The sequence below is a fragment of the Carcharhinus amblyrhynchos genome, chromosome 1 (genome assembly GCF_965287045.1).
Source record: "Carcharhinus amblyrhynchos chromosome 1, sCarAmb.v2.hapA, whole genome shotgun sequence".
NCBI classification, from domain to species: domain Eukaryota; kingdom Metazoa; phylum Chordata; class Chondrichthyes; order Carcharhiniformes; family Carcharhinidae; genus Carcharhinus; species Carcharhinus amblyrhynchos.
The window spans coordinates 171,092,875-171,117,526 of NC_137324.1; the positions used below are offsets into that span (position 1 = coordinate 171,092,875).

General features: G+C 42.5%; 1 protein-coding gene across 2 annotated transcripts in view; it reads left to right on the forward strand.

Moving 5' to 3' along the window:
- The window catches only part of tbck (TBC1 domain containing kinase), a 192,132-nt gene that overhangs the window by 132,022 nt on the left and 35,458 nt on the right, over window positions 1-24,652 (forward strand). For both annotated transcript variants that reach the window (XM_080195333.1, XM_080195341.1), the window contains exon 24: window positions 2,433-2,608. In XM_080195333.1, coding sequence (XP_080051459.1) covers window positions 2,433-2,608 — 176 coding nt within the window. The remainder of the gene's footprint in view (window positions 1-2,432; window positions 2,609-24,652) is intronic.

A 24,652-nucleotide genomic window follows, 5' to 3' on the forward strand; every position in this document is an offset into this window, starting at 1 on the left:
CCGGTCCAGAAGACAGTGCTTCTGCGCTGCGCTGAAATGTCAGCATTGATAATGTGCTCAAGTCACTGGAGTGGGTCTTGAACCCACAAGCTTCGGAATCAGAGACAAGGGTGTTGACCCTTTGAGCCAGGAGTGACATCTGTCCTTTTTCGAGATTGGCTCAGATTTGGCTGGAGCATGTTGTCTCAAGACGAGCACGCTTTTGGTTTGAAAAACTTTTGCCCGCAAAGCAGTTTGAAATGCCGGCTGATGTTAGTACAGCAAGGGCGACAGAGCATCAGAGATCTTAGTGAATCATACAGCACAGATGGAGGCCATTCGTGCCATCGGGCCTGTGCTGGCTATGTGAAGGAGCAGTCATCTCACTCCCTTGCAATTTCCCTAACAGCCCTCCAATTATTTTTCTTTTCATAAATAAAATTAATTGAAGTGACCCATCTTATCTGGCAGCATCTGAAGCGTGTCTTTTCTTCAGTGGGTAGCTCAGGCCTCTGCTTTGTCTGGTGATGCCCAAATGGGTCTACTGGGGCAGGCTGGCTGCCTGCAGGTAAAGGGGAGAAGAATATGTGCAGCTTTGTCTTTAAGTTGTAGAACTGATGGAGTTAGAGTCATTGAATCCCTGCAGTGTGCAAAAGGAGGCCATTCAGTCCATCGAACCTGCACCAACAAGAATTCCACCCAAGCCCTATCCCCGTAACCTGACATATTTAGCCTGCTAATCCCCCTGACACTAAGGGGCAATTTAGCTTGGTCAATCCGCCTAACCCGCACATCTTTTGACTGTCGGAGGAAATCAGAGCACCTGGAGGAAACCCATGCAGTCACGCAGGGAACGTGCAAACTCCTCACAGACGGTGACCCAAGGCTAGAATTGAACCCGGGTCTGGCACTATGGGGCAACAGTGCTAACCACTGTTCCACCGTGCCAGTGTTTTGAATATCGGACCTTGTTTGATGTTGAGTACAAGACAGAAACTCAGTTTTGAATTCTGAGAGCACAGCTGGTTATTTGTCCTGGCAATGTGTACTGCACCATGGTAGGGCTCAGGATTACATGTGACATCTCCACGCACAGAGCTTCTAACTAGTTGAGAACCACAAAGTGTCTTAAGTTGGAGATGGAAACCAGTGGAGAGGATTTGTTTATTAACTGCATCCACAATTTGCAATTGCAGCACATCATAGGGATTTTGGCACCAGTTCTAATTGCCGTTGACCCCATCGTGAGCACGTCACTGAAGAAGGATTGGAGAGAAGGAATAATTGGATGTATGGGGGAAGGAATGGAAAGGAAAATAAGTTCTCTCTTACAAGCAAAAAGACGTAATAGGATGACTCGGTCAAAGAACTTGCGCGCATGGTAAATAATCAAAGTTGAGCTAGATAGCAAGGAAATACAAATCCCGACCAAATGCTTTGCTGATGTTGAACATGTACTCACCTTTCACAGCTAAAGCAGCATGAAATGTCAGCGCAGGATTAAAACAAAATCAGTGACATTTTCTTGGCATTAATACCTTTAACCTTTCTTTGAAGAGTTTATACTGAGTCCTGTGAGCCGCCTGGAAATCTTGGGAAGTTCACTACGCTTTTGTGCATAGCAGTTCGAGTGAACGACCGAAAGTACAATCATCCCACATTTGCACTTGGTAATCAAGGTTAGAGTGCAGAAAAACTGCAGCTGAGCTAAAGTTAATATTGCGACTGGGACATAAAAGAATGTTCTTTACATTCAGTGCTTGTATGTGTGTGCATTTCTTTCAAAGCTATTTTGAGAAAATAGCTTTTTGTGGGTGGCACGGTGGTTAGCACTACAGCCTTACAGTGCCATTGACCAAGGTCCAATTCCGGCCTTGGGTGACTGTTTGGAGTTTGCATGTACTCCCATGTCCTGTGTGGATTTCCTCCTGGTTCTCTGGATTCCTACTACAGTCCAAAGACTGTTAGGAGGATTGGCCATATTAAATTGCCCCTTGGTGTTAGGGTAAATTAGTAGGGTATATATGGGGGAGTTACGGAGATAAGTTCTGGGTGGGATTGTTGTCAATGCAGGCTTGATGAACCAAATGACCTCCTTCTACAATGTAGTGATTCTATGGTTCTAAATATCTTTGCTAAAACCAATTCTAATTCTCTGTGTTTTTCTTAAAGTATTAGGTAAAAGTAGGAACCTAATTCTTGGCTTGAAAATGGAGACCAAATTTGGTTAGCATATTTTAGTCTTCTACCTCTCTTCTATTCCACTTTTCACTTAAATCAGTACTTGGTCTGTAATATCCACAAGCCTTCATAATGTGTATTCTATTGAAGGCTGGTGAGAGTAACTGGAAAATAATCAAAACAATGATGGAACAGAATGAAATAGTTTGTTGATTATGTGTCGTTGTTAGTGTTTGTAACATTGATTTCTAATAATTGTCCCTTCTTTTCAGTCTCGCGAATCTATTAGATTAAATGAACTGAAGACTGAAGTGTCACCACGGATTTCTGCAGAGGATCTAATCGATCTTTGTGAACTGTCGGGACCCACAAGCTCCAAGATGCCCACCAAAAAGACAAAGTCAGGGAAGCCAAAATTGCTTGTGGTGGATATTCGCAGCAGTGAGGAGTATCCTTTCATGATGCATAACATGGTCCTTTCCCACTTACTTTAGGCTTGCTCATCATTGAAATGGAGATCTGAAAAAAGGAAGAAAACAACCTTGTAAGTTTATTGAACGTTTCTTGCCCTTGAGTTATTCTAAAACATTTCACAATTAATTACTTTTGTAGTGCATTCACTGTTGATACGGAGACAAATACGCCAATCAATTTTGTACACAGGCAAGGTCCTGCAGAGGACACTGAGATTTAGGATGAGTTAGCGTATCTTTGCTGGGTTTAATTGAGGCGTAAATCTGGGTCAGATGTCTGCCGATTCACTTTGAATAAGGCTGTGGGCTCCTCTGCATTACCTGAATGGATAAGCAGGGACACCTCATCCAAAAGATTGCACCGTCAATAATACAGCCCTCCTTCAGAACTCCACTGAAATGTCGGCCTAAGTTATCTATTCAGGACCTGCAGTGGGGCTTGAACCCTTAACCTGTTGAATCAGTGGATAACTCCGAAGCTATTCTCATGAAGGATAGAACATCAATGCTGAAGAATCATGGAATCCCTATAGTGCTGAAGGAGGCCATTCAGCCCATTGAGTCTGCACTGACCACAATCTCCCGCAGGACTTATCCCCGTAACCTCACATATTTACCCTGCTAATCTCCCTGACACTAAGGGGCAATTTATCATGGCTGATCCGCCTAACCTGCACATCTTTGGACTGTGGGAGGAAACCGGAGCACCTGGAGAAAATCTATGTAGACACAAGGAGAACGTGCAGACTCTACTTGGACAGTGACAAGCTGGGAATTGAACCAGGGTCCTTGGTGCTGTGAGGCAGCAGTGCTAACCACTCCCATTGTGCCACCGTGCTGCGGTAGAATGGAATCTTTCCGTCAATTTGTACCCAGTATTCCTGCAGTGGGTAAGGTTTTGATTAGATTGAGTAAAATCATGGATACACAAATTATAGGAGCAAAAAATTACAAGCTCCATCTAATTCTGTTTGTACCGCCCTGGAACCAAGATTTTACCAACCTTCTACCAACCATATCTATTATCTGTTGCCTAATGAATCAATAGTTGGTGATCAGTCATGGAATTCGCTATCTGTCAATAAGTCTACAATTGACCCAGACATGATGAAAACCTCAGTGGTGGAGGCCTTTGTGAGCCTTGAGCCTAAGGTTGCCTTTTCCTTCCAAGCATGCTGCACTTCCCATATGTCATGTCAAGTTATCGCAAATACTCTTTCACTAAATGTAATTTCGGAAATCTGATTTATTCAGTGAATCAATATACTTTTGTTTCCACCATCTCCTTGGGAAACCTGCTTCATAGATTAAGTTTTTGCCCTCTGAAATAGCGTCTTGCTGATTAGTCTTGAATTTACTCCCTCAACTCTGCCCGAAAGATGTGTTAATTTGCGTTCAACATCTCCCCCAAAATTCCCCTTGTGCTAAAATGTTGTTTCAGACCCAGCGCCAGTTTGAACTCGATCTGTAAGCAAATGCTAATTATGTGTAGTGTTCTGGAATGACATTAAACGAAAACTCCTAAATGCTGCAAAACAAATTGGATTGAAGTGAAGATGCATTCCAGCTGTCATTTCATTCATGTGGAAAATATTCTCTCATATCTATTATCTGTTGTATGTTCCTGCAATTGGTCTGCAGCCACCATACAAAATGATCACAGAGAAAAAAGTTTTTGACCTATCATCCATCGTCTGTCCATCTACACTGACCATGAATCCTCACACTTGGGGAGTTCAGTTGTCTTTTAAATTATTTCTGAGGTTTCACCTCCAATACTATATTTGCAATGGTGATTAATCTTTGTGCAAAAGCCTTGATTGCAGCCCTAAACATGCCTTTAATAAGTATTAACCTGATTCCTGCTCTTGTAAGTCATTTAAAAGTAATTCTCTGAATTTGCTTTCTCCACACCATTTACGATGGAGAAGATCATCTCTCATGTGCCTCCTTCCAAGGCTGAAGAGCCCAAGTTTCTCCAATCCTTTCTCTCAACAGAAACCTCTGAGATCATGTGCAGGAAGGATGTGCTTGCTGTAGAGAGAGTACAGCAAAGGTTTACCGGACTGATTCCCGGGATGGCAGGTCTGTCATATGAGGAGAGACTAAGTCAGTCAGGATTGTATTAGCTGGAGTTTAGAAGAGTAAGAGAAGATCTCATAGAAACTTATCAAATTCTAACAGGGTTAGACAGGGTAAATTCAGAAAGAATGTTCCTCCTGGTGGGAGAGTCCAGAACTAGGGGTCATAGCGTGAGGATAAAGGGTAAACCTTTTAGAACTGAGGTGAGGAGAAATTTCTCCACCCAGAGAGTGGTGAATGGCTGAATTCATTACCAATGATTGTAGTTGAGGCCAAAATGTTGTCTGATTTCAAGAAGAAATTAGATATAGCTCTTGGGGCTAAAGTAACCAAGGGATACGCAGGGAAGGGGGGGAATCAGAATGTTGAATTTGATGATCAGCCATGATCAAAATGAATGGTGGAATAGGCTCGAAGGGCCAAATGGCCTACTCCTGCTTCTAGTTTCTATGTGAGCTATTTTTACCGGTAAAGCATATATCTTTAAATTCTACTGTCTAACATAATTTTTACTCTTTCAAATACCCTTCAAAAGATATGAATTTAGCTCAGAATTATGATATTTTATTTGGCTAATAAATTAATTTTGAAAGTTGATCTTTCTATTGCAGTGTCTGATCTAGATCAGATCCCGTATATGGTTTCTTGTATAGAAAGGCAATTGCTTAAAGAATAGAGAGGATGAGTTGCAGAATAGAGTTGGTTTGTTTAGAGTTAGAGACTTGAACAAAGCTGATTTTACAGGTGTCAGGCCACTGAATGGAAGGATATGGGAATTGCAAAGTTAAATTGCAGCTCCAGTAGTTTCATAACTGAGCTATTAGTTAATCATAGAATCCCCACAGCACAGAAGGAGACCATTCAGCCCATCGTGTCTGTACCAGCCATATCTCACCCAGGCCCTATTCCCATAACTCCACACATTTATCCTGCTAATACCTCGGACACTAGGGTCAATTTAACCTAGCCAATCAACCTAACCCACACATCTTTGGACTGTGGGAAGAAACCAAATCACCTGGAGGAAACCGAAGCAGACACAGGGAGAATGTACAAACTCCACACAGTGACCCAAACCGGAAATCGAACCCAGGTCTCTGGTGCTGTGAGGCAGTAGTGCTAACCACTGTGCCACCCATAATAGTTTAACACACTGTAGCTCAACTTCACACTTGAAAATTCATTTTTAACAAATTCCTTATCAGTATGTTTGCACTATGCAACATCCTATAGTCTTTAAAAGTATGTTGCTGGAGTATTATCGATGATTCCTATTTTACAGTCCTTAGATTTCACACGAAAGAAGAAAGTTTGGATATTAATCACTGTTAACATAATTAGCATTTGTATAGAATCCTTAATATTGACAAACATCCCAACGTTCTTGACTGACATAATTATAAAATCAATTCCAAAGCTCAGAAGGCAGTAGTAAGAAAAGTGACAAAAAAACTTGAATAAAGACACAGGAAGTTCTTGCTGAGCACTGTTAATTGGTTTCCAGAAAACACAACATTTGCCAAAGAACATTATGCAAACCATAACTTCCCACTGATGCAGTGTTATAAATGGAGGTTATGTTCCTGGGGGAAAGCCTTAGGAATACACATTTCCACACAAACATGCACATTAACATTATGAAGTTAAGAAAATATACAAAACATCAACAATAAGCTTAATCCATTGTATCAAAACTAAGAAAACATGAAGTTTGGGCACTCGCCAAGCTGTAAAGACTTGTTTCCCTTTGGGAGTAGAGGATAGTGGTGGAAATGGGTTTTACTGGAGCTCGGAAGGTCTTTTGAAGATCTATTAAATGTCATTTAGGACGATGAGTAGGAGTCTTTGCAGCAACTTTTGAAGTCTTCCTTGTAGTGGGCCTTTTAAATAAATTTTCCAATGCCAGCTGCACTTTAGTTTTCTTCTTTCCACTGTAAAGCCCCCTGCCCGCCCTCACAGTTGACTGCATTGTTAAGGCTTATGTTCACTCTTGAACTATGCATTCTATCAGGATCATCTTCTGGCCTTTGTCACTTTTAGCATTTTGAAGGCATCACCAAATGGTTTTGAGCTCAATGTCTTGCTTGGCTGTTGTTCTTGCCCATCATTTTTCCCAGTACTCGACAGCCAGCTGTTGTTCCATTTCTTTCAGGTCCTCGGTAGACAATATCCCTGCATGGGAGACAACATCCTCAGTGATTAGCTCATTCAGTCCACACCATTTTCTACAATAATCTCTTCGATTTTCCCAATCAGCACCAACTTCCTTCGTGCACCCTTCATATTGGATGAGATAAACTCATTCCATGCCAAAGAGATGTTTTCAATGGCCTTAACTATGTTGGAATTCTTCCAAAGTTCTTTTAGGTAAAAACATCATCACCTTCAGTTTTCCCGATGTCCAGTCCAAAGATTCTACCATAGTAATCATAGAATCTCTGCGGTGCAAAAGAGACCATGCCGCCCTTCGGGTCTGCACCAATTCTCTGACAGAGCATTTTACCCAGGTCCTATCCTCGTAACTCCATGTATTTACCCTACTAGTCCCACTAACCTACACATCTTGCGACACCAAGAAGCAATTTAGCATGGCCAATCCACCTAACTTGCACATCTTTAGATTGTGGGAGGAAATTGGAGCACCCGGAGAAAACCCACGCTTACAAGGGGAGAACGTGCAAGCTTCACACTGACAGTCAGTCACCCAAGGCTGGAATTGAACCCAGGCCTCTGGTGCTGTAAGGCAACAGTGCTAACTGTGCCACCGTGCTGCCCCATAATAAGGCCTTAATAGGCTTTGAAGGTTATAATCAACTGTTGATCAATAAGCTGAAAATGGAGGTGGTAGGAAGATCCCCCCCCCCCCCCCCCCCCTTTAACATTGTCACGGGGGTCACCAAGAACTATAGGATGACCAGAAGCACTGTCCAGGAGGAACAGTGCTCTTTTGATGAGATTATTTGCTGGACAATAATCCTTAACAGCGAGACAAAAGTAGGATGAAAACCAATTCTCAAAAGCTGCTTGGGCCACTCATGCTTTCTTATTTGCTTTCCACACAATCCTTCATTGCCCTGGGTGTTTGGGAATAGTCCACACTTCAGAATCACTTGCTGCTTCTCCACCAAATAGTGCAGAAATATAACAAGAAATTAGGAGCAGGAATAGACCATACAGGCCATCTAACCGTCTGCACCATTCAATATGATCATGGCTTCAACACTTTGTCACTCACTCACCATAATGCCTGAGGGACCAAAGATCTGTCTGTCCCAGCCTGAAATATGTTCAGTGATGCAGCATCCACAATTCTCTGAAGTTGCACATTCCATTTGAGTGAAGTGATTTTTTTTCCCACATCTCAGTCCTAAAGAATTGGCCTCTTATCCATAGACCGTGCCCCTGGGTTTTCAAATTTACAACTGGCGGAAAGGATCTCTCAGCATCTACCCTTCAGAACCTTGCATGTTTCAATGGAATTGCCTTTCGTTCTGCTAAACTCTAGAAAATATAGAGCGATGTCAGTAGTACAGCAATGTTAGACAATCCTTTGCTGCTTTAAAGCCTGATGCACTCTTTTCTACTCTGAAATGTATGTCCTGGAAGGTATACTTTTCCAGCATAAACCAACCTCATCGACGTTAAACACTTGTCGAGTATTGAATCTACCCTCCTCAGTGATTTCTCTGAATATTTTAATGAGGGATATGGCTGCTTCTGATGAGAAAGCTTTCCCGCTCACAAAATGTTATGCAAGTCAGCATTTTTGTTTAATATATATCTTCTAAACCCCTCACAGTTAGCATTAAGTGGTTTCAGATTTGAATTTTCACCAGTCTTTCTTAAGATCACCATACAGGGGAGGTGATGGCCTAGTGGTATTATCGCTAGACTATTAACCCAGAAATTCAGCTAATGTTCTGGGGACACGGGTTCAAATCCCGCCACGGCAGATGGTGGAATTTGAATTCAATAAAAAAAATCTGGAGTTCAGAATCTAATGATGACCTTGAAACCATCGTTGGTTGTTAGAAAAACACATCTGGTTCACTAATGTCCTTTTGGGAAGGAAATCTACCATCCTTACCCGGTCTGGCCTACGTGTGACTCCAGAGCCACAGCAATGTGGTTGACTCTCAACTGTCTCCAAGGCTATCTAAGAATGGGCAATAAATGCTGGCTGGCCAGCCAGCGACACTCATGTCCCACGAATGAATTAAAAAAAAGAATAAAGGCCAAGACTTTTCTTGAATAAGTATTAAACTAAGAGATAAAAGCAGAAAATGCCAGAAAAACTCAGCAGGTCTGGCAGCATCTGTGGTGAGAGAGAGAGACAGAGTTAATGTTTCGAGTCCAATATGCTACCTATCGTTACCCACCTCACCCGAAGCTCAGCTCTATCCAGCTGAATGTGGGAGTTATGCCGGAATGTCCACGAGTACAGGTTCAGATGTAAAAACAATGTGAAATTGCAGCAATGCAAATGTAGGGGAGGAATTGTAAAGTGACAATACATATCAATGTGTGGAATTTTCCAAAAATTTGGTAAAATTTTGGACTGAAAATCTGCATGTTTCTCCCCAAAAACACAGCCAGGTTTTCACTCCAGCTCTTCCAGTGCTGTCAAAAAATTAGCATTAGGGGGAAGGAGGGGGTGCTGTTTTGCACCGTCATTCTGGTGGGGCCTGATAGTCTGCAAGTCTGTCTCCACAGAGATCGGGGAGCCATTTTAAAGGGCACTCTGAGCTCAAAGTCAAAGTAGAGGCCCCTCTCCATCCTCTCATCGCCTACATCGGTTTTCAGTGTCAGCGCCCACCCCTCCACCTAATGAGGTTCCCAGGAAATACTGACCCTGCCCCTGGCAGGGGCTATATTCCCCTCTGAGCCCCTGGCATGTTCATCATGACTCCTTTCCATTTTTGACTGCGGGGGTAGAGGGCATCTGATGAGCCTGGAAGCAATGGCATTAAGCCATTTAAGCATATTAAAGTGTATTTAAATTCATAATAATCGCCCCTTCTGGACACAAACCTGATTGTATCGCCATCAGAGGGCGGGAAAGATCTCAAACTGAGATCTTGCCATCTCGAACCTCGTTATGCGAGATTTATCGGCCATAACGGGATTTGGGCCCACAATGAAAGGACCCGTTTAATCGTGGCCATCGTTGTGTGGGTTGGCATTAAGCAAGGACTTCCAACATGGGTTTTAAGGAGGGTCTTAGAGGGAGAGAGTGAGGTGGAAAGTTTTCACTGAAGAAATTGCAAAGCGGCTGATATAGAAGGATTTGTGATGGAGCAAAGAGTATAGGGCAAGACAGTTGTAGCTTTGGTGGAGGTTAGAGGCACAGAGAAAGTTCAGGCCATGAGTAGATCTAAGAACATGGATTGGAATTTTTAATATGAAATATTGGGGGCAAAAGTGATGAGCAAACATGATTTGGTGCAGGAGGTGATATGGAATTTTGGATGTGCGATTGGAGAACAGAAGACCAGCCAGGAGTGCATTGGAATTGTTCAATCTGAGGATGGAAAGACTGGGAAATCTATATAGCAGTTGCACAACATCAGGGCATTCTCAAAGCACTTTACAACCAATGAAGCACCTGTGAAGTGCAGTTCTTTATGACGTAGGAAATGTTAATGTTATAATCTCAGGGATTTAGCAGCGCAAGTGTTGAGACGGATAGAGGTAGAAATAGGTGGCCTGGATGATTGAGAATTTATGGCTTCAGCTCGGGATAAGATTATGAACTGTCCCATGCAGTTGAAATGCAGTTAATGTTGCTGTGTGAGCAAACACACCAACTAACTTGCACACAACACCCCAAACCCAACAATGTGATGAATGACTTGTTCATCTTGGCCAATATTTATACCTCAGACAAAAGAGCCTTCCTGTTCACCTTCAAATATTGCAATCAGGGCCTTGAGTTAATGTCTATTCTGAATGACAGCCCTCTGACCGTGCAGCACTCTTTTCCTATATCTCTAATATACCAGCCTAGATTATGTGCTCGGTTTCTAGATTAGGGGTTGATCTCGTGACTGATGCTGTTGAAAGTGCTAATGCTTATGATTTTAGATACTTGCGGTGCCAATATTAACACACATTTCTGTGATAGCATCAGAATCACATGCTTATACTCTCTTATTTGCATTCCTGACCCATGAAATGCAGCAGAAGAAGAGATTTTTCTCCTTTTCCAATGTTTGTACTGTTTTTCCCCCCCGCCCACCCAGTGAAGGAACATTGTACTAAAATGGTAATGAAGGTTATATAATATTATACCTTAGCGGCATGAACTAGTAGATTCATTTCCTAAGAATAGACCAAGTCTGTGCAAAAATGCAGTGGTATGTGTTGAATTTACACATGCTTTTATTTGTATCCATTTGACCAGAAATAATTGACAAAGAACAGGTAAGTGCAATGTGGATGTCAGAAACATATGTACCTTAGGAGAGATTGTGAATTTAAGGACTGAGTGTGTGCACATGTAGCTACAAGCATCTGAACAGTGTATCGTTGGTTTTGAAATTCGAACTTGTATCGTTTTTGGAATCCTGACAGAAAATATTTTTGCAGCAGCCGACTTTTAAATGTCCACATGGGTGCACCAAATCGTTTAGGACTTTTTACAATGCCTTCAGCAACTGAAATGTATTTTTTATTTTTACATTTTATGTGACGCTTTATGAGGTTTGCCAGAAGACGAGGAAGCTGATTTAGAAAGTCAGAGCTTGACATTTTAATCGAATAAATCGGCTTCTTCAACTTCTGTCCTGTTTGAGCTCGCAGTAGGGAGAAGCTTTTTGATTTGATTTATTATTGATCTATTTCACATGTACTGAGATACAGTGAGAAGTATTGTGTCTTGCACGCTATACAGACAAAACATACCATTCATAGAGTACGTAGGGGAGAAGGAAATAGGTGCAGAATGTAGTGTTACAGTTGTAGGTAGGATGTCGAGAAAGATCAACTTAATGTAAGATAGGTTCATTCAAAAGTCTGGCAATAGGGAAGAAGCTGTTTTCGAGTTGGTTGGTATGTGATCTCAGACTTTGGTACCTTTCTCCTGATGGAAGAAAGTATGACCGGGATGTGTTGGATCCTTGATTGCGCTTACTTCAGCGGGCAGTGTAGATAGAGTCAGTGGATGGGAGGTTGGTTTCTCTGATGGACCAGGCTACACTCACAATCCTTTGTAGTTTCTTGCTGTCTTGCTCAGAGTAGGAATCATACCAAGTTGTGATACGCCCAAAAAGAATGCTTTCTATGGTGCATTTGTAAACGTTGGTGAGAATCTTCGCAGACATGCTGAATTTTCTTAGCCTCCTGAGAAAATAGAGGCATAGATGGGCTTTCTTAACTATAACGTTGGCACGAACAGGTCCTCAGTGAACTGGACATCTAGAAACTGAAGCTGTCAACCATTTTCACTTCATCCCCATTGATGCAGACAGAGGCATGTCCTCCACTACATTTCCTGAAGTTTTGTTATTATTTAATACTCTAGGCCAGTAAATGCGAAGTGCTTTTATATTTTCAGGAAGAGTGGCTGCATTGAACAGTTTCAAATGCCGCATTTGGTCCATGTCTAGATATCTTTCTGTTCAGTGAATTTTCAGGACAGAAAGATTTACGTTTATTTAATACTGTCATGATCTCCAGGCGTTACACAGCTGATGAGGCTGTTTTGAAGTGTCATCGCTGTTGCAATGGAGGGACACAACAAGGATCCACATTTTAATCAAATAAATCAGCTTCTTCAACTTCTGTTCCGTTTGAGCTCACACTAGGCAGAAGCTTTTTGATTTGATTTATTATTGATTGTATCTCAGTAGATGTGAAATAAATGAGAAGTATTGTTTCTTGGTGCAGTACAGACAAAACATACCGTTCATAGAGTACATAGGGGAGAAGGAAAGGGGAAGGTGCAGAATGTAGTGTTACAGTCGTAGCCAGGGTGTAGAGAATGGCTAGGAATGAGGAATAAAGGTTGACCAAAGTACAGGGAGAGATGCCTATGTTCCAGCAGGTTTAACAACTCATCCAAAAAGCAGCGCATCAGACAGTGTGGCACCTTCTCAGTAGTGCATCTTGTTGCTGTAGACGATGGACTCAAGTTCTGGAGATGGGTATTTGAACCCATGCCTTTATGACTTAGAGGTGGCAGTGTTGCCACTGAGGCAAAGCTGTGAGCCTGATTGCCCAGCTCTTTGTCTAGTGCTCTGCACCTGCCTTGTGTGGAGTCTGAGGAAATGTACCCTTAACTCACTACCTGAGAGTTTTCTGGAGTGTTTCTGTATCTCAGGTTTAAGTTTGACATTGAACTGCAGTTTTTGTAGTCAGTTTCTCGTGAGTGTTGAGAAAGGGGCTGGATGAGACCTCCTTGTAAGCACTGACAAGCATCTTCTGGGATCAGATAGGTAAATTACATCTGTTAGCTTAACACTTCAGCAAGCAATCTCATCCTAACCTTGCTACCAGCTGTCTTTACTAAGCGCTTCTCCTACTAGTTTAGAGGTCTGTGAACACTCATATTACAGACGTGCGGAAAAAATTCTGAACGCGTACTATCCACTGTATTTTGTTGGCTTGAATTAAGGGTAACATTTTAGAAGTGAGAGCCTGTACTCTATTTGAGTTTCTAAAATAAGAGTCTAGATTTAAAGTACTGATGGTGTGGTACAGCACTAGCTGTTGCAAGTATGAAGACATGACTAATGCAGTAAATATGACCTATATATAGCAGTCAATATTCACCATGCCAAAATAAAAGTTTGAGACAGTGTAAGCTAGCTGGCTTTTTCCACTTTTTCATGTTGCAGCCTGCGTGCCAGCTGTAAAGTGAGTGTAGAACCGTTAGATCACAGAACAGTACAGATGGGAACCATTTTGCTTGCCACTCTGAAACAATTGCGCAATTAACCCCATTTCCCTATAACCCTGAAATTTTCCCCTTTCACGTATATATCCATTTCTTTTTTGAACACGATTGAATCACCTTCCATCACCCTTTCAGGCAGTGCATTTCAGATCATCACCATTCACTGTTTTTTTAAAAAAAATTCTTGTTGTGCATTGCCCAGGATTGTATGTCTGGCCCCTCCATTAAAATCTTGCTTGGATAATTCTGTGACCCAATTAAGTTAATAGGCTGCCCCTATGAATGCACCTTTTCAGATCAGACAGTATGACTAGTTTTGTTTTACACTCTGCAAATTGAGAACTTAAATCTCAGCTTATGGGGTTTTCTTGTTGCTAATCTGCCAACTTTGTTAAAAGAGGTTTAGTTGAATCATAATTAAAACTGATTAATATAACCTAGATGAGAGTCTCCAATGGCCAGCCAGTGCACTTCAATATGAGGCAAATTGTATCATGCTGTAGTCAGTGCAAGTCATCTGCATCAGGTGAAGACGGTATGAAGACAAGTTACATAAACTTGGCCTTGAGTTCATAGAATCAAAAAATTCCTATAGTGTAGAAGGAGGCCATTTGGCCCATTGAGTCTGCACTGACCATGATCCCCATAACCCTACTTATTTACCCTACTAACCACCTGACACTAGGTTCAATTTAGCATGGCCAATTAACTTAACCTGCACATCTTTGGACAGTGGAAGGGAACCAGAGCACCTGGAGAAAATCCATGCAGACACAGGGAGAATGTACAGACTCCCACACAGTCGTGACCCAAGCCGGGAATTGAACCCGGATCCTTGTTACTGTGAGGCAGCAGTGCTAACCAGTGTGCCACCGTGTCGTCCCCTTTAGAAGGTTGGGGAAGTGATTTTTTTGTCATCGATTTCAGGAAGCATCGTGGAGAACATGCCCCTATCTACATTAATGGGGACAAAGTAGAAATGGTCGAAACCTTCAAGCTTTTAGGTGTCTAGATCACCAACAACCTGTCCTGGTCCTCCCATGCCGACACTACAGTTCAAGAAAGCCCACCAATGCCTCTACTTTCTCAGAAGACTATGCAAATTTGGCATGCCAGCTACAACTCTCAACAACTTTTACAGATGCAGCAAATCGAATTGTCTTAAATGATGAAATGATTTTATAGAGTGGATATAGAAAAAAAGTATCCCCTGCGGAGTAAGACAGAATCTTAAAATTAGAGATAGAAACAGGAAATGCCCAACAGGTCAGGCAGCGTCTGTGGAGAGTGAAACTGAGGTCGATAGATGGCCTTTCATCTTCAAATTAAAGTCAGGCTGTTCACAAGTGAAACCACAAAGCACTTTTTCTGTGCAAAGGTTACTGGATATGGAATTCTCTCTCCCAAAAGACTGCAAATTCTGGAACAATTAAGCTTTCAAGTTGGGTGACCCACCTTCTGGAAATTAATTAAGGGACGTTTTGGCAGGTGAGGTGTGTGGGCGCTGGAATGCCTGTGCAAGTGAGAGGGTGGGGTGGAGCTGGGAGGAGAGCACAGAGTGCACACTGCTGTGTAATTCAGAGTGTGATGAATTCACTGTTTGTTATATTGTTTGTAGCTCTTCCCTCTGCCCACTCACAGAACATCCCAGGCAAACGTGCCATGCCTGACACATGTGCAGAAACAACATCTCCAGCAATAGAAGAAATCCAGGGCAAGATGCATCCTAGGAAGCGCTGATGCCAAATTATGGGATGGTCCCAGAAACTCCAGGGTGGTTGGTCACCCTGCTTTCACAGCTTGAGCTGACGGAATTTGTGTCAACTAAGAGAATTGGGGAACAAGGATGAGAAAAGGGTGGTGCAGTGGTTAGCACTGCTGCCTCACAGTGTCTGGGACCCGGGTTCTATTCCTAGCTTGGATTACTGTCTGTGTGGAGTCTACACATTCTCCCCGTGTCTGTGTGGGTTTCCTCCAGGTGCTGCGGTTTACTCCCTCACTCCAAAGAAGTGCTAAATTGTCCCTTAGTGTCAGGAAGACTAGCTAGAGTAAATACTTGGGGTCTTGGGGATAGGGCCTGGGTGGGATTGTGGCCAGTGCGGACTCAATGGGTCGAATGGCCTCCTGCACTGTAGGGATTCAATGAAATGGAGTTGAGGTACAGATCAACCATGATCTTATCAAATTACACAACTGCCTTGAAAGAAAGAGTGACTTATATTTCTATATAGTGCCTTTCATGGAGTCAAGATGCGCGTGATTTATAACTAATTAATTATTTTAAAAGTGTAGTAACTGCACAATATAGGAAACATAGCAGCCAATTTGCACAGAGCAAGGCCGCACAAAGAGAAATATGGTCATGACCAGCTAATCCGTTTTTAGTGACGCAGTTGAGGGATGCAATTTGTGTAGAACACTAATGTGCTTTCAGAAGGAAATCTGCTGTCCTTACCTGGTCTGGCCTACACGTGACTCCAGAGCCACAGCAATCTGGTTGATTCTTAACTGTCCTCTGAAATGGCCGAGCAACCCATTCAGGGTAATTAGGAATTGGAACAAATACGGGCCCAGCCAGTGATTCCCAGATTGAATAAATGAATCGAATTTAAAAAAAAACAGGGATAATTCCGCTACCCTCCTTTGAAATGGTGCCGTGGTATCTTTAACATTCATCTGAAAGGTCAGAATTCCTTTGTAAATCTACTAAATTTTGAACAAGGAATCAGATTTTTTTTTAAGTTTATTTACTAGTGTCACAGGTAACACTCCAATGAAGTTATTGTGAAATTCCCCTAGTTGCAGTACTCGGGCACCTGTTCGGGTCAATGCACCTAACCAGCGCATCTTTCAGACTGTGGGAGGAACCAGGAGCATCTAGAGGAAACCACGCAGACACGGGGAGAACATGCAAACTCTACACAGACAGTGACCCGAGCCAGGAAGGAATTGAACCTGGGTCCCTGGCGCTGTGATGCAGCAGTGCTAACTACTGTGCTACTGTGCTGCTCCAGATTAGTCATAAATGCTAAATACAATGTTGGTAAAAATACTAGCTTGCTTTTTCATGAATGGTTTTGGATACTAGGATTATCTTTTCTTGTTAGCGTACAAAATTAAGAGAAAGTTGCGTCAGTTGAAATAGAGATGAGGGCTAACCTTGCTAGTGATAACATCCACATCCCAAGAATGGATTTTTAAAAAGCCTGCCAGTACTTTATCTATCCCAGTAACCTGTGATATTCAGCATACCGAGTGTTGACTTGACCTGACTTCTTACACCATCTTTCTATACCCAACAGAAGTGTATTTGACTTCTGCATTTTGTTTTATTTTGAAGCATTTTTTTGGTACTCTGTGCATCTGCATCTTTGGATCAGCTTTGGTGCACTGGTTTGCTGACCCATAGACTAGCTGTGTAATTTAAGTACCCTCATCCGAGTGAAGATCAGGGTGAAAAAAAAGTACCCCTTCCCGTGAAGCCTTGGACTCGCATTGTTTTTCCTAACAAGTTCACGAAGAATTTAACAAAGGTCCAGATACCCACATATGGTTATTTTTGCAGCAGTGATTTAATGAGGTCAGATTCTTCTGAAGTGTCTGCAAACAATAGTCTAGCCAAAGCAGCATACCATGTGCACTTTGAAAAGGGAAGAGAGATCACATCATGTTACCCAAAGTCCCTGTTTATTATTTCGAAATGCAGGCTAGGTAAACACAGTCTGGATCCAAGATTTCATCGTACCACTCCCACTATCTTGATGTCTGTGTTCGGATTTGGCCATTTCTGTCATGCATTATGAGGATTTAAGCTTTACCAGAAATTATGAACTGTTTTTGTACTACGATGAATGCCAGCTGTGCACACTCCCAGCAGTGCCTTGTTTCCTTTTAAAGTTGCTTCCTCATGAGGTCTCGCACCACCACCTTTTAACTGACACTCTATCCTCACACACTCACACACACACCATAGAATCATAGCATCCCTATAGTGCAGAAGAAGGCCATTCAGCCCATCATGCCTGCACGGACAACAGCACCCAGGCCTTATACCCGTAATCCCTCATATTTACCTTGCTGATCTGCTTGACACGCTAAGGGATAACTTATAATGGCCAATCCACCTAACCTGCGCATCTTTGGACTATGGGAGGAAACCGGAGCACCTGGAGGAAACCCACGCAGACACGGGGAGAATGTGCAAATTCCACACAGTCACCCAAGGAATTGAACCCGGGCCCTTAGTGCTGTGAGGCAGCAGTGCTAACCACCATACCACCATTTGCTGTTTGGATACTAGTCTGCCCTAGATCCTCCTTCCACTTCTCCTTCATTTCAGATGCTCTTTTAAGCACTATATCCACATGCTCCTAAGTTTCTACCAAACACCATGTGTTCCTTTCAACTTTGAAAGCCTTTGGCTGCTCCTAGGGCCTCGGCCTTCAATTCTATTGCAGTCTACCTTCCATCCGCTTTGGTGAAAGTCGCTAGGTTACTCGACAGAGATTATTTAGGTTAATATGTTTGTGGCCATAGCAACTCAAAACATAGAAAATAGGAGCAGGAGGAGGCCATTTGGCCCTTCGAGCCTGCTTCACCATTCATTAAGCTCATGGCTGATCATCCAACTCAGTAGCCTGATCCTGCCTCCCCCCTCCCCTTTATCCTTTAAACCCCTTCACCTCAAGTGCTATATCTGTCTCTTGAAAGCATAGTGTTTTGCCCTCAACTACTTGTCACGAATTAATGTTAATATAAGCCTATTTGTGACATCAGTAAATAAACTTCAAAAAAACAGCGATAGTCCTTCAGGAAGATAAGGCAGAGGCATGGTCAAAACATGGGCAAAGAAGATCAGATTACCAGAGCAGGTTCTCATACAAGCCAAAGTTCAGTCCACATCAGAATTTTCATGCAGTTCAAGGTCAGCAACAAACAGGGGGTGATCTTACCAAAAAATAGCCTAAGTGCCAAATAAGCATGAAAACGGGGGAGGGCTAGAGATTCATTTTTTGGACAAGTTTGAAAATGCAACCTTACACACTTTGTGCAAAAAAAAATGCACAATCTGTTTCCTGCCAGTGGGGGAGGTGGGTGGGGCCTAAGCTGGCCAGAAAGCCAGCTGTTCACACTAGAGGGAGCTCGCACGCATGCAAAACAAAGAGATCTGTCAGTCATTCCCCCACCCCATCTTGGATTTTGCCTGCCAAACCACACCCCCGCACCCCAATGATCACTGCCCCCTCACCCACCCTTGGTTGATCACACAACCTCCCCACCCCCAATTGTGACTGATAAATAAACAACTTTAACTTTATCTTTTATAAATTTATTAAATCAGTGGGATACATTGTCTGGTTTTCTGTCTATTTGAATTCTTTAATAGAACTGGCTGATCAGCCTGTGTGATGCCATCTCTGCCGCCAGTCCTCTTTAATTGTGACTGCAGAAACGAATTAACACTATGTTTTCAAGAAACAGATATAGCACTTGAGGTGAAGGGGATTAAAGGATAAAGGGAAGGGGGGAGGCAGGATCAGGCTACTGAGTTGGATGATCAGCCATGAGCTTAATGAATGGTGAAGCAGGCTTGAAGGGCCAAATGGCCTCCTCCTGCTCCTATTTTCTATGTTTTGAGTTGCTATGGCCACAAACGTATTAACCTAAATAATCTCTGTCGAGTAACCTAGTGACTTTCACCAAAGCGGATGGAAGGTAGACTGCAATAGAATTAAAGGCCGAGGCCCTAGGAGCAGCCAAAGGCTTTCAAAGTTGAAAGGAACACATGGTGTTTGGAAAAGGTGAAACCCATACCGGTGAGATTGCTAGATCTTTGCGGGCAGCTTTCTTCAAGATCACGAATGCCATCTCAAATTCTTGGTCGGGTTACTGGCCTATGCTGAGTAAACTAGCCTCAGTTGACTTACTACCATTGGCATCAATTCCCCCCCCATCACCTGCCTTAAACAATGATTAAATCAGCAAAGGTTTCCTCACTTGATTACTATCCAGTGATCCCTGCAGTGTGCATGCATGTGTCAACAGGGGATAAGATCAACTTTGACTGTGATGTATGCTATGCTCAGATAAATTGTGCAGACACACTGTCTAACGTCGCAGACATATATAGGGAGCAGATTATGAGACCAGGTTGTATAAACTCGGCTTGTATTCCGAAGGGGTTGGAGGAGGTGATCCAGTTGCGGTTTTAAAATGTTAACGTTAATTGAATGGGGTAAATGTGAAGAAATTCCAACCATTTCAAAAAGATTATGCGGTTACTCGAGGGGGGAAATGAAAGGATACATGGCTGATCTCAGAACTTGAAAGAATGTTGTGGAAGGAAAAGATTGACTTATTTGGCAGTCTCCCCTCTTTCGCTTTTGTCATGTGTGGTCTATTCACCTCAGTGCCTTTAATTTACTTTTGCAAAGTCAGCCTCCTGTGCAGATATTGCTATCCTTTTCTCAAAAGGGAAAAAAACAGAGAAGTTTCAAATGGTGTTTAAAATTATATAAAGTTTGGACAAGTTGGTTCTATGTACAGCACAAGGAATCGTAGTTATAGATTAAGAACAACTAAAGGCGACAGGAAAGACAGGAGAGATTTACATTTGCTGGGAACATGGTAACAGATTGCTGACATGTGGGGCAAGACAGTTTAATGGATTTCATGTAGGAATAGACAGGTTTCTATCAACAAGTAGGTTTCAGGGAATGCACCAAGGGAGCAGTGGGGTTAGAAAAACAGGAAATGCTGGAAAAACTCAGCAGGTCTGACAGCATCTGTGGAGAGGGAATAGAGGCAATGTTGTTCGAGTCTGGATGACCAGTCAGTGTAATTGGATGGAGTTTCTCCTGTCAGACAATGTTTCAATATCAATTTCCTTCTGGAACAGACCAACGGTGGCTGCAAACAAAGCAAGATTCTGTAAGCTCTTGCGTTTGCAGAATAGGATCAGAGCACCTTATATTGGGAAGCTGTGACTATCGGCTTTAAGTAAGTTACTATCCTTCCTAACACAAGACCGTATGGCCAAGTTAAATATTTCAAAACACCTCCTCATTTTTCTTTTAATTATAAAGCTGGTTGGAACACACTATATTCTGACCAGTCATTAACGTAATTCATATTCCTACTTGTGCAACACATTAGTTGACTGCTGAAGCAATACCCTTTTGTTTCACACTTTCATAGAAATTAGAAGTAGGAGTAGGCCATTCGGCCCTTTGAGCCTGCTCCACCATTCATTTTGATTGGGGCTGATCAGAATTCAGTGTTCTGATTTTCCCCCCTGACCCCAACTTTCATTTTGTGGTCTGTTTCATGGAATCCTCCAATCACTGCAGGCAGAAGGAGGCCATTTGGCCCATCGAATCTGCACCGACCACAATCCCATCCACGTCCTATTCCACCCCCCGCCCCCCCCCACCACCACCACCACCACATATTTCCCATGGCTAATCCATCTAACCTACACATCTTTGTGACTCTAAGGGGCAATTTAACATGGCCCATCCACCTAACCTACAAACATTTGGAGTGTGGGAGCACCCGGAGGAAATCCGCGCAGACACGGGGAGAATGTGCAAACTCCAAGCAGACAGTGACCCAAGCCGGGAATCGAACCTGGGTCCCTGACACTGTGAGGCAGCAGCGCTAACCACTGTGCCACCATGCCACCCTCGACTGCACTTTGAATTGAGGCAGAACAAACACACGTTACTGCAAGAAATATTCCAGGTGGTCAGAGGTCACACAGTTTTAAAAAGCACTTATTAAATGATGATGGGCTAAACAATTCTTGGGGGGCGGGGGGGGGGGGGGGGGTGCGCGCAGTGGAAAAATACAACTTGCAAGCAACCTGTGCAATTGGTAAAATTTTACTTCACTATGGTTTGGGGGCAATTAAAGAGATGATGATGGCTGAGCTATTCTGACCAAAGGAAGTTAACAAAATGTGGCTGTGTGCTAACGGTAAAACTTATCCATGGAAAATCACTAAGAGCTATGAAAGGAGCTGATTATGTTGAAAGATTGGCGGAAATGTTAATCTTTATTAACTCAAGATCCAGGATAATTAATCAGAGTTTATTTGTTTGATGTTGGTTTTAAATACAGCAATTTAACTCTGTGCAAAAGCATATAAATAGATCGTGGTGGTGCCAATGTTTTATCTCAAGAATTTAAATCCTTCAAGCTCCTTCCCGTGAATTGCCTGGAAAATAATATGACTGATGGGCATTTTCAAGGATTTGATGCTGCTGCAGTCACTCCCAGTGCCAGAATCTGATGGATTTTGTTACAGTAATCAGTGTGCACCAAGCAACCTAGTTTGCTATAATCAATGTGCTTTTTCCCTTCTGTTATCTGTGAACCTGTGTCACTGTTAGTGGTTTTGAGTTCTGCTGCATACTCAAAGGTATACGCTCACAGCAGTTTAATTTTTAGTTTAGGGTGGCACAATGGTTAGCACTACTGCCTGGCAGCTCCAGGGACCCGGGTTCAATTCCAGCCTTGGGTGACTGTATAGGTGGTGCTTGCACTTACTCCCCGTGTCTGCGTAGGTTTCCTCGGGTGCTCCAGTTTCCTCCCACACTTCAAAGATGTGCGGGTTAGGTTGATTAGCCTGGCTAAACTGTCCAAAGTGTCAGGGGAATTAGCAGGGTAAATATGTGGTTACAGGGATGGGGCCTGGGTGGGATTGTTGTTGGTGTAGACACGATGGGCTAAAATGGTCTCCTTCTGCACTGTAGGGACTCTATTCTATGAGCAAATATATTTTGTGATGGATAAAAGCAAATTACTGCGTATACTGGAATCTGAAACCAAAAGAGAAAATGCTGGAAAATCTCAGCAGGTCTGGCAGCGTCTGTAAGGAGAGAAAAGAGCTGACGTTTCAAGTCCAGACAACCCTTGACAAAAAGTCATCTGGATTCAGAACGTCAGCACTTTTCTCTCCTTACAGATGCTGCCAGACCTGCTGCGATTTTCCAGCATTTTCTCTTTTGGTTTTATATTCTGTGATGTACTAACTGCTTTTATTTTAACTGAATGAGAATATCTGGGTAGACTTTCCACCTGTTCGGAATTCTTTTCTCGTCACTTGCTTGGTCTGGCTGTTACGGCCATTGCATCTGCAATGACCATAACCAATAGCAACTGCCTCGCAACCTGTCAAACACTGCCCTGATTCGATTTTTCCTTTCTGCTGCTTGGAAGCTTGCTGTGCACAAATTGACTGCTGCAGCTTCCTACATCCCAATTGTATCTGTACTTCAAAAATTACTTTATTGGCTGTAACTCACTTGGGAGCATGAGGAAATGAAGGGCACCAAATCAATGCAACATCTTAATATCATTCTGTGTATTGTGTTATTTCATTGTACTTCAAAATAACACTACATTCTGCACTGTTTTGTTTCCTTCTCTATGAACGGTGTGCTTTGTCTGTGTAGCGCGCAAGAAACAATACTTTTCACTGTATGATAATACATGCGACAATAATAAATCAAATCAAATCGAATTCATTGATGTAGGTATGAAGAATCAACAAACCAGGCTATCTCTCTTTCTCTGTACCCCCTTTCCAACCCAACTACGACAATCTTCACGCCTTTTATGGTCCATCTATTCACTTCATGTCACTGAGGTTTGCTTGACTACTATTACAAGATTCCCTTTGTTTATATCTCCCCTTCCCATCTTATGTTAAGAAATTCCGATTCCTTTCTTCTCCACCTTCATGTTAATAAATGTTAATTGTGAATAGTGTTTCCAAATATTGGCGTAATTTTCTCCAGTACCGCTGTCCCTCCTTTGCCCTCACTTGAACAACTGGATGAAAACAACTTCTTTCTCTTCCATCTCATTAAGTCTCTATTATTCCTACGCAGGAAGTCCTTAGAGCAATAAATAGCTAAAACATTCCATGGTAAAGCATTAATCTGCCATAAAGCCGGATGTCTATGAAATAAAATAAAGTGAAATGTTTCTAAGGAACTCTGAATGAAATGGATTAGAGCTGTGCGCTTGAACTATCTATCACATCTCTTAATAGCTGGCAGACTAATGCTTCCGCCTATTTTAGTGGCTTAGGGCAGCCTCGGCACCATCCGAAGTTTGATTCTACAGCACAAGTGTCTCATAATTTGCCAGAAATTGGCATTGAGTTGTTACGATTATTTACTGAGGCTGTAAAGTGCGTTAGTGTACCAAGTGGAGATGCCAGAGAAATGGCAAAACATACACTCCCTAAATCGGAGTTGGAGTACTTTGTTGGAATGGAGTGAACAGAACATCTAAACCATGTCTCTCTGTCCTGACAGCACTTGATGCTAATGCTGATTGAGGAACCATTGGAGGTAATGTAGATTTTGGCCAATAATATAAAACTGGAAATCAGCCACCTGTTTTATATGAAAATAGCCCAGTGCTATCGTAACTATACTATAAATCCAGAAACTTGGCTAATGTTTTGGGGACCCAGGTTTGAATCTCACCGCAGCAGACAGTGGAATCTGATTTTAAGAAAAATGTGGAATTAAGAATCTACTGATGACCACAAAACCATTGCCCATTGTCGATTGTCAGAAAAATCTATTTGGTTCAGTAATGTCCTTTAAAGAAGGAAATCTGCCATCCTTACCTGATCTGGCCTATATGTGACTCCAGAGCCACAGCAACTGTGGTTGACTCTCAACTGCCCTCCAAGGGCAACTAGGGATGGGCAATAAATGCTGGCCCAGTCACTAACATCTATGTCCTACAGATGAATTTTTTAAAAAAAATCCCGATCAATGAAATGGAAATCGGGAGAGAGTTTTTGGAGTAGCTGACGTTTTATACTATTGACCAAAGTCAAAGTGACCCCCCCCCCCCACCAAAGCCTCATTCAGTTTCCCAGTTCAGTGATTGTTGTTAACAGGCACCAATTCACAGAAACCTGTGGGTGTTTCTTTTGTAGCAGCGACTGCATGCAATTATTCAAGCATGATGTCAGCTTCAGAATTAAAATATAAGCCCTAAAAGTCCATTCAGC